This window comes from Manacus candei, unplaced genomic scaffold, assembly GCF_025592945.1.
Source record: "Manacus candei isolate 608988 ecotype Guabito, Panama unplaced genomic scaffold, ASM2559294v1 h1tg000024l, whole genome shotgun sequence".
NCBI classification, from domain to species: Eukaryota; Metazoa; Chordata; class Aves; order Passeriformes; family Pipridae; genus Manacus; species Manacus candei.
The window spans coordinates 9,728,388-9,741,762 of record NW_026138072.1 but is presented as its reverse complement, the minus strand read 5'-3'; the positions used below and the strand labels follow the sequence as shown (position 1 = coordinate 9,741,762).

The window sequence follows — 13,375 nt, the reverse complement described above, 5'->3', positions numbered from 1 at the left end:
GAAGAGACTTAAAGCATCTTCTTGGACAATACAAATCACCACTTCATAATGACCTTGCTACAGACATCAAAAGCAATGTCCCCAGTACCACGAGGTACTACTGCCACAGCACAGCAGCACGGCCCGGCCCTGCCTGCTCCTGTTTGTTCACGACCGCAGAAAATCCAAGCGAGGCAACAGACAGCAAGACATCGGGTGCGATGAGGAGGACGAGCAGGGTCTGTCACTGTGCCCAGCGAGGACATTGACCAGCCTAAGGGCGCTCGGCCTCGCACATCCCCAGTGCCGGTGGCGGGTCATAAGGCGCGGCCGGGGGAACGGGACCAGTCCGAGACCGGGAGCAGGGATAAAGGGCCGGCAGCGGCCCCGCGGCGCGGGCACGGCCAGCTCTCCCCTCCCCCGCCCGCGGAGGGCGTTGTGCAGCGCCGCGACCGGGCCCGGCTGTGCCCGCCCCACTCCACGGAGCGCCTCCAGCAGCCCCCGAGTGCCTCCGGCAGCTCTGCCCCGCGGCAGCAGTCGGGCCGGAAGGGCAGCGGGACCGGCTCCACCAGCTCCTTGTACGCTCTCCGCCGTAGCACGGGCACAGCGCGACGCCCGCTCCCCCGCCGCGGACCATCGCAAAGAGCCACGCGCGCCCCGCCGCCCCGCCCGCCCCCGGGCCGGGCGCTGAGCACCCCGGGAGTTGTAGTCTCTCCTGCCCGCCCCGGCAGTGGCGGAGCCGGGCAGGAGGACTACGACTCCCGGGGGCGCAAAGGAGGGAGGGCGGGGCAGGCCCGGGGCGCAGCGGGGACAGCTCCGGTGCTGATCGCGATGCGGGTTTGCCGGCAGAGCCCAGACGGGCGGCGGCGGCTGTCGGCGTGCGGGTGCGAGTGGCGGCGGGCGGGCGGCGGGGCCGCGCCCGGCGATGAGGCACGAGGCGCCCATGCAGGTCGGTGCCCGGGCCGGAGCCGAGCGAGGGGAGCGGCGGGACGGGACAGGCGCCTCTTCTGCCGGGGGGAGAGGACGAGGACACCCCTGGCGTGCAGGGGGCCCGCAGTCTGTGCGAGGGGCCATGTCCCCATGAGGGGTCTGCCCGCCGCGGCGCAGGGGGGCGGCGGGTCTCCGGGCGGCACAGCCCTGCCGTGGCCACCACCCCGCCGCCCTGGCCGCGGCTGGGCTTCGAGGCACATTGGGGCACATTGGGCTCGCAGCTGTCCTGGGAGTGACTGGGTGTCAGTTGCGGGGTGATGAGGTGTATCGAGGCCCTACCGGGATGTGCAGGAAGTTGTCACGACCCCTCCGTCTGTTTATTCGATTTATCCATCTGCGTCGGGCAGAGGTGGCTCTTGGCTAGAGCAGGGGGTAGCAAAGAGGTGGCCCCTTTTCAGCAGTTTTTTAATGTATGGAAAGATATAATGCCCCACAGCACTGGAGTAGAAGGTGCTGTACAGATACAAGTTACATCACGCAGAGTTTTTAGCAGTTTCTAGGTTGTTTGCTCAAAACCGTTTATGCTGGTGAACTGTACTTCAGGTATGAATTAGGACCTAGTTTGTAATCATATGCAGAAGCTCTGGAGCCCCTAGACTATACATTCGAACACGACTCTTTTCTAGTAGAAAAGTCGATTGGTAACCATCACTTTGCAATCAAGTACAAAGAGTACTTTTGCAGTCTGCTGTGATTTAGGTGATGAACTGCAGGCCTGTTAGCTAATGTTTTCATGCTGAATATCTACTCTGACAGTAATAAAATTTCAGTCTAAAGGGAAGATCTGCATCCTTTTGCGTGCTACACGCATATGTCAGAACTGTTTATGTGGTATTTTCCATTTATTCACACATGTTTATTGAGCTACTGAAGTCATGTTTACTATGTATTGGTTTTGGAGAGCATTTCATTAAATGGAAATTTTGCTAGTAAAGGGTGACAACTGTAGATTGGTCTCTACTGTATCTGACATTTTTGACAGGTTGTTGAATTCACTGAAGTTCTTATATAGTTGTGGAAACAAAATGGTGGTGCAACATTAAAACAGAATCTATGGAAAGGAGAGTCCAGATATAAAAAAAAAATAAAAATTGTTCTTGACAATCAGAGAATGGCTTCTTGGTTTTTTCACAGATTGTCAGAAGAAGTGGAATTATTGAGTAAAAGTCAGTAGAAAACACAGCCTCAGTATAAAAAGAGATAGCAGAATGCTATAAACACCCCTGTAAATTCTGTTTTTTCAAGACTGCTGACATGGTAAATCAGTGTCTATTTTTAAGCATATTTCATCCAAAATTATAATCATATGCATCTGGATTTTTCCAGAATGTGAAAATGCAGTCTGGCAGAGAGAGTTTGATTTTCAGTTGTGATTTTGAGGGTTTTATTTTCTTTCTACTACTTACGCTATTCCCAGCATACTCAAATATTATTCCCATAAAAGATTCCAGTCAGACAATTTTCTTTTGTGGATTCTTCTTCTTAAGAATCTTGCTTTCCAGCATTAGGCTAATATGGTTGAACCTTTTTCAAATGTGGTTTAGACTGGCTGAACTAATCGTTTGATTTGTCTCTTTTAGCTATGTTATTTCCTATTGCATGAAACAAATATAGTTGCTTCTTTGCACACAACTGTTTTATGGAACAGTCTGTTACAGAGCTATCATCTCTGAATTGTAGAGCAAAAGAAAAAATGATCAAGTATATGTCTTTTGATCATGACAAAAACAACTTGGAGGAGAGTGTAAGCATTTTTTTCCATTTTCACCAAGCAATAATTTAAAAGAAATCTAAAATGTTAAAATATTTTAGCAGGATAAAAAAAAAAACAGACTGAACACTTCCTATATTTGTGAATTCTTTCTTTCAATTGCAAGCTCATGCCATTTCTCTGAAGACAGGAAGGGCCAACAATTACCACAAAGGCAGTCCTTCCAGGAAAGAGTGGCCTGGTGTGAAACTTTGCTGTTGTCATCTGCTGCATGTAACTGGATCTGGGTCGCAGTTTGTGACTACTTTTCATTTTTCTAGCCATGTTTTAAGAACAGATATCAGTCTTAGTAGTGCTTATGGCTGTGGAGAAATCTTAAGTTCCGAAGTCAAAATAATGAGTTCTCTTTTCTGTGAAAGATTGAATTCTGTATGGTTTCTGCTTATTCTTCCAAGAGTTGGTCTGAATGACTTGAAATGTATATGTATCTCTCAGTAGTTTCCCTAAGGGTTTCATGGTACTTTCAAAGGTGAAGGTTCAGTGGGAAACTCTCAGTGATTCATACACCCATTCCCTCGCTTCTAGTTTCACTAGTTTATCTGATTGTAGCATGCAGATTTCCCACATACCTGCACTTTGCCAAAATACAAAAAGAACTGTAGTTTGGATAACACGTTCTTAGTGTTTATTAGTGCATATGGACATTAATGGTGGCAATTTGTAGAAAATGCTAGATCTCTAGAGACACTCTCTTTCGCTTACCAGGACATCAGGTATTTTTTTTCCTTAGCTTTTCATATCCTGTTGTCACTGGCAGTGGTTATGTCCAGACAAGATAGATTTATAACAGACACATGCAAACACAGTGGAGAAGGGCAATAGCAAGCAAAAAGGCTGCTTACAGATATTGAAGAAGTATTATAAAATTATGATGAGAAAAGCCCAGTCAAATCTATTAGATGCAGGAGTTTGCATGGCAATTCAGCTCCCATCACTCAGCAAAATTATTAGATATGTCAGTCTCAATTCAGATTAGAAGCACTGGAGTACAAGAGCCTGCCAAGCCACTGACTTCACAGAGAAACTTATATGCACCTTTTTGTTAACCAATTAAGCTGCATCTGGAGTTTGTAGTCCCCCTTCTGTCATTACCTGCTTTTGGAAGTGTACTGTAGTAACTCACTCCCATGCTGGTTAGATACTTACTAATATCCAGCACAGGGGCACTCAGGGCTAGTTTATACTCACTTGTTAATGTCCAGTGTCTGCTCCAGTTTACATCAGTCTAAATAGTTCTCATTGCATGATGGCCAGATTACTATCTAGCGAAACAAGCTCATGTTTTGCTTACTGTTTTTTTGTGCCTTTTGTTTCATTTTGTTTTGATTTTTTTATTTTTATTTTTTTGTCATAAGATAAGCTCTTCCTTCTTGTAATCTTCCTCATAACCTTTCTGTGTATTTTCCTCTTTGAATGCAGGTTTCATAAACACACTTGACCAGAATTGTCACTAATGGTGTTTCAACAGGTCCCTAGACAGTGGCATTAGTATTTCACTTTGTCTCTTGGCCTGGTGCAACTGCTCTGGCAAATGAGAAGTTGCAGTCTTTCCTAGTCTCATGCCCCTGAGTGCTGTACTAACCAGAACAAATAGCAGAAGCCTTTAGCTGTCTCATCTTCATTCTCTGTCATACCCCCTGGTAAATCCAAATTCATTTTTCCTGGAGTGCCTGGGCTGACACAGCTTCTTGTCAGAGCTGCACTATTTTGGTGGCCTCTTAACAGCCTGTGTTAGATCAACCTCTATAGGACTGTATCTCTGATTTTGCCACTATTTGGAGAAAGAGATTTTAATGTACTATCTAGACTGGTAATTAGAAATATGTTTCTTAAGCTACCCTTTTCATGGAGAAAGTAAATTTCTAGAACTGTTTTTTACTTACCCTAAATTCTTCTGTCCTGGGCAGCTGCTACCAGTGTGGCCACAGTCATGATAGTTCTGTTGATATGAAGCAAACAGAGCTTCTTTGAAGTGTTTTAGACCTCATCTTTCAGTATCTTTTTGATATTTCCCAACTTGGCATTTCAGTGTGCTGCTTAAAAAAACTTTGCATTTCTAGCTACATGTTTCAGACTGTAGTTAGGTCGTGATATATTTACAGATATACATGACTCTAACCTCATAATACCTTGAAGCAGATAAGCTTCTCCTGATGCTGCCAAGTACATTAGTTTACAAGCTGTGCTCTGCAGATGGCTGGCAATCAGTAAATTCCAAATAAGTGGCCAGTGCATTGTCTACTGAACTCGGTTAAGCCTTATTAATTGGTCAGTTAAAAAATAGATGATAAGGATTTGTGAGAATTAGCTGTGGTCTGCATCTGTGGATACTGATGTATTCGTTGTGATCCCACCAAAAGCACAGGAGGTTAAGCAACTTGCCCAAGATGTAGGAAAGAAGAAAACAAAAGTCATAGGATGCCTCTGAAAGAGTTAAAAATAAAATCCTGTATCTAGATTATTAGTCTGATATTTTACCTAGAAAATAATTAATTTCTTCATGACTGGGTTATATTGCCACAATGTACATATATATATATATATATATATATAAAAGTGCGTTGTGGTAACATTTTAACTACTTTAATGATGTAATGTGATCTACACATGAAAGACAACTAATGTGCAGTGTCACTCACTTGCACATGCTGTGTACAGTTTGGTACAGTCATTGCATTTTTCCATCGTATTCCATTGTTTCAATATCCATTTGTTATGTTTGACTAATCATATTTTACAAAGGCAGAAAGATCACCTTGCAAAAGGCTACATGTACAGGGAACTCTGTTTTTATTAAAATATCAACTGAAGTTAGTTTCTTTTTAGAAAGCAATAGAAATGTATATATTTCTACCCTGTATCTAGAAAAGGACTGTTGCTCTTTCCATTGAGACCAAATTGTTCTAAAATAAACCTACCATTTGTGTCTGGTCAGTGTCATTTCACTTTAATCCGATTCAAAGGATCTGTTAAAAAGAACCTCAGTTACCCCTCCTTCAGGGGTGGGTTGTAACTGCTTATAGAAAAGTGGTCTTGCTCTTTGAAACAACTGTAAATTAGCTAGTCAGTGTCTGTCTATCCTTATTGTAGATAGAAACAAGGCATTTTCCCTGGGCTTAATATTGATCTTTAAGGCAAGCCTGTTATTAGAGTTGTTAAAAGATAACAGTATATTTGTGAAAGGCATATAGGAATGAATTTCAGTATTTTCAGTTTCAGGTTTTCTTGCCTTTTGCATCATATTTTCCATGGGCAATTCATCCTGTGTTAAGCATCCAGAGTGGGGTGCACATAAAAGTGCAAACCGAAGTCATGTGCAGGCCAAGGAGGTCACAGCATGCTGCTCTGCTGAAAAGCTGTTCAAATTTTATCAAGAATGAGGTCCTCGAAGGCATAAAGAATAACAGAGCCAAATGATTTGTCATTATCATGAAGGTGGCAGGTAAACACACAGTTTTTCAGACACTTTTTCTCAACCCTGCTGTGTTTTCACCTGTTCTTTTGGGATCAAGGAAACAGCTGAACATGAGACTTGAAAAGTATCTGGATCTGATATAGAAAACTCTGCTTAATGATTAAACTTGCCTAAGCCCATAAATAATACTCGTTTAAGGAATTTAGAGATGTGCTGTAAGCAGGGAAGTTTTTGAAGTTTTGAAACAACAACACCATCCTTTTTTGTCCTTGCACCGTATTCAAGCTGGCAACGTAGCTCCTTCCAGCTTCGGTAAGGAACAGTCATGTGAGACTTCTTGACTATAGGTTTTCTGTTCGTTGTCTTGAGATTAGATTTCCCCGTGGGGAAGTCTGTCCTAAGTCCTCTAGGAGGTGGCTTGAGACTGCCTTTGGTGCTAACACCCTGATGCATGTAGGGATACTCATAGGGACTCATTCTACAAAAAACCCCCAAACAAACCAAACAACCAAGTTTGCAATTTGCTAATGAAAATAACCTTATGAATTTTCTCTTCGATTTTACTAATAAGGGCCAAACTGTACTGAAGAGAGAACTCAATGTGTTTCGTTGGAAGTGATACTTGTTTAATATACCCATTTAATACTTGAGAAAAGAACTTTGTCAAAATAAAGGTAAGAGTTTTGCTTTATGGAAACAGAATATCATAACATTAGAGAGGTTTATTTGGTTCTCATGTGTGTGCGTAATGTTTAATTAGAGGTCGGAACAGGGCTTTCCTAGTGATTGTTTCCAGCATTGTTTCCAAAGGAAACATTTCTTTTACAGATGCCTCCAGTAGTAAGGACAAGTACTGTTAGGAGTGAACTGACATATTAATACATCAGGAAGTGGACTACAGTGCATTCCATATTTACTTTAAGTCAGCAACTTGCATTTAAGAAGGAGAAGCACTTCAGGCTTATTCACAAGGCTGGAGAGGACCAAGCATGTAGATTTCCCTTTCAGCAGAAAAACAGAGATTCCTCTAGAGTATCATTTAGAACAGGAGCCTAATGTAAATTGTGCTTGGAAGAATCTGTCTCTTTGTTTACTACAAAATGAGTGAGTTTTGGAAGTAATGGCAAAGCCTTAGCACCTATGCTGATTTTAATGTGTCTTCACACTAGTGTGGGCACTAGTACTTTTCTAAAACTCATTTGGGTTTTGGACACAAGAAAGGATCATTATCAACAGTCTGGGGAGACTGGCTCTCTAGGCTAATGTTGGTCTCTCCAAACAGTTTGAATTGCTAACAATACCTCACTAATCCTATTGGAAAAATTAGTCCTTTCCTATGCCTTTTTTAAAAGAAATTTTAATCAAACTATTGCCTGGATAGTGCACATAACCACGTTAATTTAGAGGAGTACTGAAATTTCTCTGTGGGTGGAGTCTATGTTTAAAACTACCCATGGGAAACACATGCAGGAAGGCTACACAATGTACGAGGTTTAGGAGGACTATTATTAGATTCCAGGTCTCCTGATTTCTCTGCTCACTGAATCATACTGTTAATCAAGTGTTAGGCATTAAAGTAAGTGTGGATGAATTGTAAACCACATAGGTCTGAGGGCAGCAAATGGAATGAACGATAAGACCTCTTTTTGTAAATCTTAAGCAAATTGAAGAAGTTACATGGAAGTCTTCTTAGGAGATAAAATCAAGAAAGAATATGATGCTCCTTCTTGCAACAAGTGGTGACCATGGGCTTCAGCTGCTGCATAGCAGAGAGAAGCCAGAACGGTGATGAAACAGGCTGCTGGGGCAAAGGCACAGGTTACACACTGGCATCTGCAGCCACTGCAGTCTTTTGCTGTCTGATGGACTTCATTGCAAATTGTACACAACATTAGCATGGCCTTTACTGCTTTATAGCCAGTTGTGATTAGACTGGTATAGACAGCATTTGATTTTCTTTTTCTCACATTCTAAGCAAAATATCCCCAAATAGTTATATAATAAGGGAGAGTAGGGAAGGTTTTTGTCTTTCCTATAGAAATCAGAAAGCTAAAAGATTAGTAATGTGTATACATAGTAATATTTAGGGTTTTGAACTAAAGCTTCTTTGTTGCATGCCTGTGGAAGAAGTGATTAAATTTCAAGGCCAATGCAAATACTTAGGTTGCAGGCATGTAGGTACCCAAGGCTACATTTAGTGAAGAAGGTAATTCTGAAATCAAATTTTGAAATCAAATGGTCACTACTGTATTATATATATATATCTTACACTGAATTTTCTTTTAAAAGCTTCCTACTTCCATTGTCTTCTTTGGGACTTTTTGTCCCCACTCCTATAAGCCTCTTCAGTAGCCCAAAGAAGCTGGCATACTGTTATTTGTGCTATGAAACAGCAGAATTAGCTCAGAAAATTTATGCACTAATTAAAATTCTGCTGAGAAGGTGGGTCAGTGTACAGCCCTCACCCTGGTTCCAGCTGTCCTTTCTGATTGCCCAAATGCACTCTCACATGCCTGACTTAGAAAGCTTTTACATGACCTGCTTTTCTGTAAACCTTTTGTTTGGATATGGTGTCTGTCCTTCTGTCTCAAATAAGTATGCAAAAGTGTTGCCCTGAGAATAATCACATTCAAAAAACTTAAGGTCTGCCACGGGCTCTCAAAATACTTGAGATTTTTTTTTTTTAGAAACCATGTGAGGTGTCCCTGCACATAGCTGCCACTTATGAAAATGTTGCATTAACACTGGAAATTCAAAAAACTATAGAATATACTAGTACTAGAAAAAAATCAAGACCTTATTTTAGAGGTATATACCCAACTCACTGTTTAATCGTATAATAATTAAAATCTGGTAAAGGCAAAATGCTTTGAGTGAGTTTATAGCCATGGTAAAAGACAAAAACATATTTACAGTAAAATAAATGGTTCAAGAATTTTATTAGGTGTAAAACTTACTCAGCTTTTGCTTGGAAATATACCTACTATATCATAAAGCAGCACTGATGTCTTATATCCTTCTTGTACAAGTGAAGTATCTTCATCTATATTCTGACCGTCAGTTTCATTCATCACATTTTCTGAAGTCAGATCTTTTTAGTTGTGTACTCAGAAACTGCCCTAGATTTTTAGTATTATTGCTTTTTGTTTCTGTACTAGTCACCAGTGATGCTTTTGCTACCAGAACTATTACTAGATAAATGAATCATAAAAAAAGAGTTAGATCTCTGTGAACTTCTTCTCAAAGTTCACACTGAAGCATACACATTAGTTATATTTCAAGTAGGTGTTCTTCTTGAACTTCATTGATACACGGTATGAAAAACTCCAATAAAATCTAAATGTTTCAAGTTTTGTATGATACAAGAAACCATAAACTATTTCTTTTTATTTTGAATTACAGATGTCATCCGTTCAAGATTCCAAATATGGCCAGAAAGATACATCTGACCAGAACTTTGATTACATGTTCAAACTGCTTATTATCGGCAACAGCAGTGTTGGGAAAACCTCATTTTTGTTTCGATATGCTGATGATTCCTTTACGTCTGCATTTGTAAGCACGGTTGGGATCGATTTCAAAGTAAAAACAGTTTTCAAAAATGAAAAAAGAATTAAGCTACAGATTTGGGTAAGCTAAAAATAATAATTCTGTGAATTAAGCAAGCTGTAGCAGTTTGATAGCATTTGCAGCACTGCAGGTTTACATTGAATGTCATAACCCTGAGAGAGAGAGAGAGAGAGAGAGAGAGAGAGAGAGAGAGAGAACGCACAGTAATGAAAAAGCATTTAATTATTTCCTGTGTAATTTTTCTGTCTTGAATAATAGAATGCAGACAGTATTTTTAAGGTATTGAAGTACAGTGATTATATATTCTGAATTGAATTCCTTTGGGAAATAATACAGGTTAACACATATTGATATCTGTGCAGTGAGATATAAACAGCTTTGCAATATATAGACTATTGAAAGTGATAAACGTTATATCAAAGTACCTTGAAATATCAGTTTTAGGGTCTGGTGTGTTCCCATAACAAATTATGAATTCATGTAGAAGCTATGATAGTGAATGCATAACAGAAGGTATAACTTTTTGCTCTGTTAGTTATGTTTGTCATCCTGATCACCTGAAACATCTTCCTTCTTCTGCTGAGGAATACTGCAAAGGTATAGTGTTGCTAAGGCATTCCTTGCCTACACCGTAGAGATGATAGAACAATGCCTAATGTAGAAAAGTGTGATGCCAGGGAATAGATGAAACAAAATGATATCCTAAACTTATTTCATAAAATCATAGAATATTCTGAGTTGGATAGGACCCACAAGGATCATTGAATGCCTCACCTGGCCCTGCACAGGACAGCCCCAAGAATCACACTTTGTGCCAGAACACATTATCTAAACACTTCTTGCACTCAGACGGGCTTGGTGTTGTGACCACTCCCCTGCGGAGCCTGTTCCAATGCTCAACCACCCTCAGGGTGAAGAACCATTTCCTAATATCCAACCTAACCCAACCAACTCAGCTTCAGGCCATTCCCTCAAGTCCTGTCACTGGTCACCACAGAGGAGAGATCAGTGCCTGTCCCTCCACTTCCCTTCATGAGGAAGTTGTAGACTGCAATGAGGTTTCCCCTCAGTCTCCTCTTCTCCAGGCTGAACGCACCAAGTGCCCTCAACCACTCCTCATATGTCTTCTCCTCAAAGCCCTTCAACATATCCATGGCCCTCCTTTGGAAGCTCTCTAATAGCTTGATGACCTTCTTATATGGAGGCATCCAAAACTACACACAAAACTACACCAGTGCACAGCAGAGCAGGACAATCCCCTCATCTTGCCAGTGATGCTGCGCCTGATGCACCCTGGATTTGGCTCGATTTATGGCAGATTTGTTGATGCTTACATCTGCTAGTTCTTGAGTGTAACACACTAAAAGGATGGGGAGGAATAGCAGGACATTTAATAATGTGAGACCTGGAGTTAACGCTTCAGGTCTTTGCTATCTTCCTGGGGTGCTTGAAGATTTTGAGCAGTGTTTCCTTGGTGAGACATTCGTAACAGCTGAGGTTTTTTTGGTTCATGAATACAAGTAATTTAAAATTCATTTAATGATGGGCAGTCATTAAATCTCAGAAAACCTTAGGTCAAATCTGAGCAGTTATTTAAACATTATTTGAACAGCAGATAAATTGAGTATCTTTTTAATATGGCACAAAGGAGAATTTTCCAGAGCTTCCTAGGGCCTATCTCATTCTGGTTTGTGCCCTCTAGGAACATACATGTTTTGCTTCTCAATTTTTTTAAGCTTAGGTTATTGCTATTATCATTAGTGAAATAGCACTACATACTAGGTAACTGTATATTATATGCATGCTTTCACTTAGTAACATGCTGGTTTCATTGTAGTAATGTTGGAGATCACATCAACATTGCCTTTCTTTTTAATAATGGAGAAATTAAATTGTGTTCATATTATAGTCTTTACACAGTTCTGATTTTAATCACCAAGTATCCACTACAACAGATTTTATTGTTCATGTCTCTCCTAGCAAAAGCAGCAATGCTAGTTTATGATGTTGTAGTAATGTGATTAGCATATTTTTCGTCTCTTCACGTCAGACTACAAATATGTGCTTGGCTCAAAGTTGTCCCGTGATCTAGATGTGTTCAGGTCTATCCACAGCATAGAGGGGATGTAGCAGTAGAAATCTTTCCAGCTGGAATGAACTTCCAGTTCTAGCAAAATCTGCATTTTGTTGTTCTTTGCATGACATTAACATTCAGAGTCCAAACATGCTCTGACACTCCTTACCTGAAAAAACCTGCAACCAAAATGAGTGAAACAAACCCAAGAGCTCCATGTGCCTTACAGAAGAGGAAAGAGAGGCACAGAGCATAGAAGCAACCTTCCTGCTTCAACTTTAGGTGAAGAGTCACATGTAGGCACATGATTAGGATTTGAGAGAAGACTTCAGATTCATGCTAAAGGTTTTTGTCCTAGCCAGCATTGCATCTTTCTTTGTGGTAGTGTGGTTTTTTTCCCCACTAATTTTTTAATGCCAGTTCTTAAAAGGTCTTGTCATTGCCAAATCAACTCAAATTGCACAGCTCACTACAGCTGTTTAGCTGGAGTATTTTGCATTGAAGCATTGCTTTGCAGTTAACCTTGCTAGTAAATTGGTTGACTGTTGCATTTCTGGGACCTTCAATAAAGTCAGTAAACAAGTAAAGACTCTCAGAAAGCTATTCTAGTGCACAAAATCTGAAGTAGAGCACTGTTACTCCCTCTCATAAGCTATATCAACAGCAGTATTGTTCTTAACATGTAGTATCTATATATGTAACTTGTGTCTATATTATGTTATATTATTTTTCTTGTGTTATGCAGATATCTTTCTAAAATGAAGAGTACTCCTGTGATATCCATTTGAATTTCAAACTGCACATGTGAAAGACTATTTATATTAGATAAAATATAAAATTGAGCGAGTCATACCGAGTGTGATTTGATGTTAATACTGAGTAGAACATGCATGAGGTTATAACACTTCCTTCAAAATCAGTGGCAAGAATTTGATGACATCATGTGATAACATATTCAGCATAAATGAAATAAAGTATTATCAAAAATCTCACAGTTTTGTATAGTCAGAAGAAGCCGGAAGTGCGACTTTAAAATGTGTTCTGAATGACAAGATCAGAACTGAATTACTTTGCCACGCACTTAACTGAAGGAATACCTGGAATGATGCTGCTCTGATGTCCTTGCCTGGCAGTAAAGTGCAGAAAGTGTAAATAGTAATGCTGTTAAGCCACTAAAATTCCCTAGCTAGGGCACAGTTAATCCGACATTTGTCCTGTTACAATTTTGTACACGTTCCTCTGGGGTAGACATTTAGACTTCCTGTTTAATAGTGCTTTCAGCATGATACTTTGTGTTCAACTTGGAGTATGTTGGAGCTTGCTGATTTCCAGAGAATAAGATTTTTGTATGCTTAGCAGGGAAGGATGCAAGTTTGTTGAAAAGTCAATAAGGGCATTGAAGGAAGCAGAGTCATTACTTATAAATAAAATTCACAGTGTGATTATCACAGTTGAACTAGGAAGGGTTAACAGGTTGAAGGCAGTGCTGTCTTCCATATTCAGATGCCCTGCAGGTCTTTAGTTTGTTTGAGGTTTTTCTTACTTGGAGGGAATGGTATCTTATTCTTGAATAAGA

The 13,375-nt window shown here is 40.6% G+C and overlaps 1 protein-coding gene across 3 annotated transcripts in view; it reads left to right on the top strand.

Annotated features, from left to right (window-relative positions):
- The first annotated feature begins 768 nt into the window (after window positions 1–768).
- The window catches only part of RAB3C (RAB3C, member RAS oncogene family), a 124,569-nt gene continuing 111,962 nt past the window's right edge, over window positions 769–13,375 (top strand). The window contains exons 1-3 of one of the 3 annotated variants that reach the window (XM_051788328.1): window positions 850–928; window positions 6,727–6,829; window positions 9,558–9,785. In XM_051788328.1, coding sequence (XP_051644288.1) covers window positions 9,558–9,785 — 228 coding nt within the window. In that variant the 5' untranslated portion in view covers window positions 850–928; window positions 6,727–6,829. Of the gene's footprint in view, window positions 929–1,362; window positions 1,420–6,726; window positions 6,830–9,557; window positions 9,786–13,375 lie in introns of those variants that run through there. The other 2 variants (XM_051788327.1, XM_051788330.1) reach the window with 2 other exon arrangements.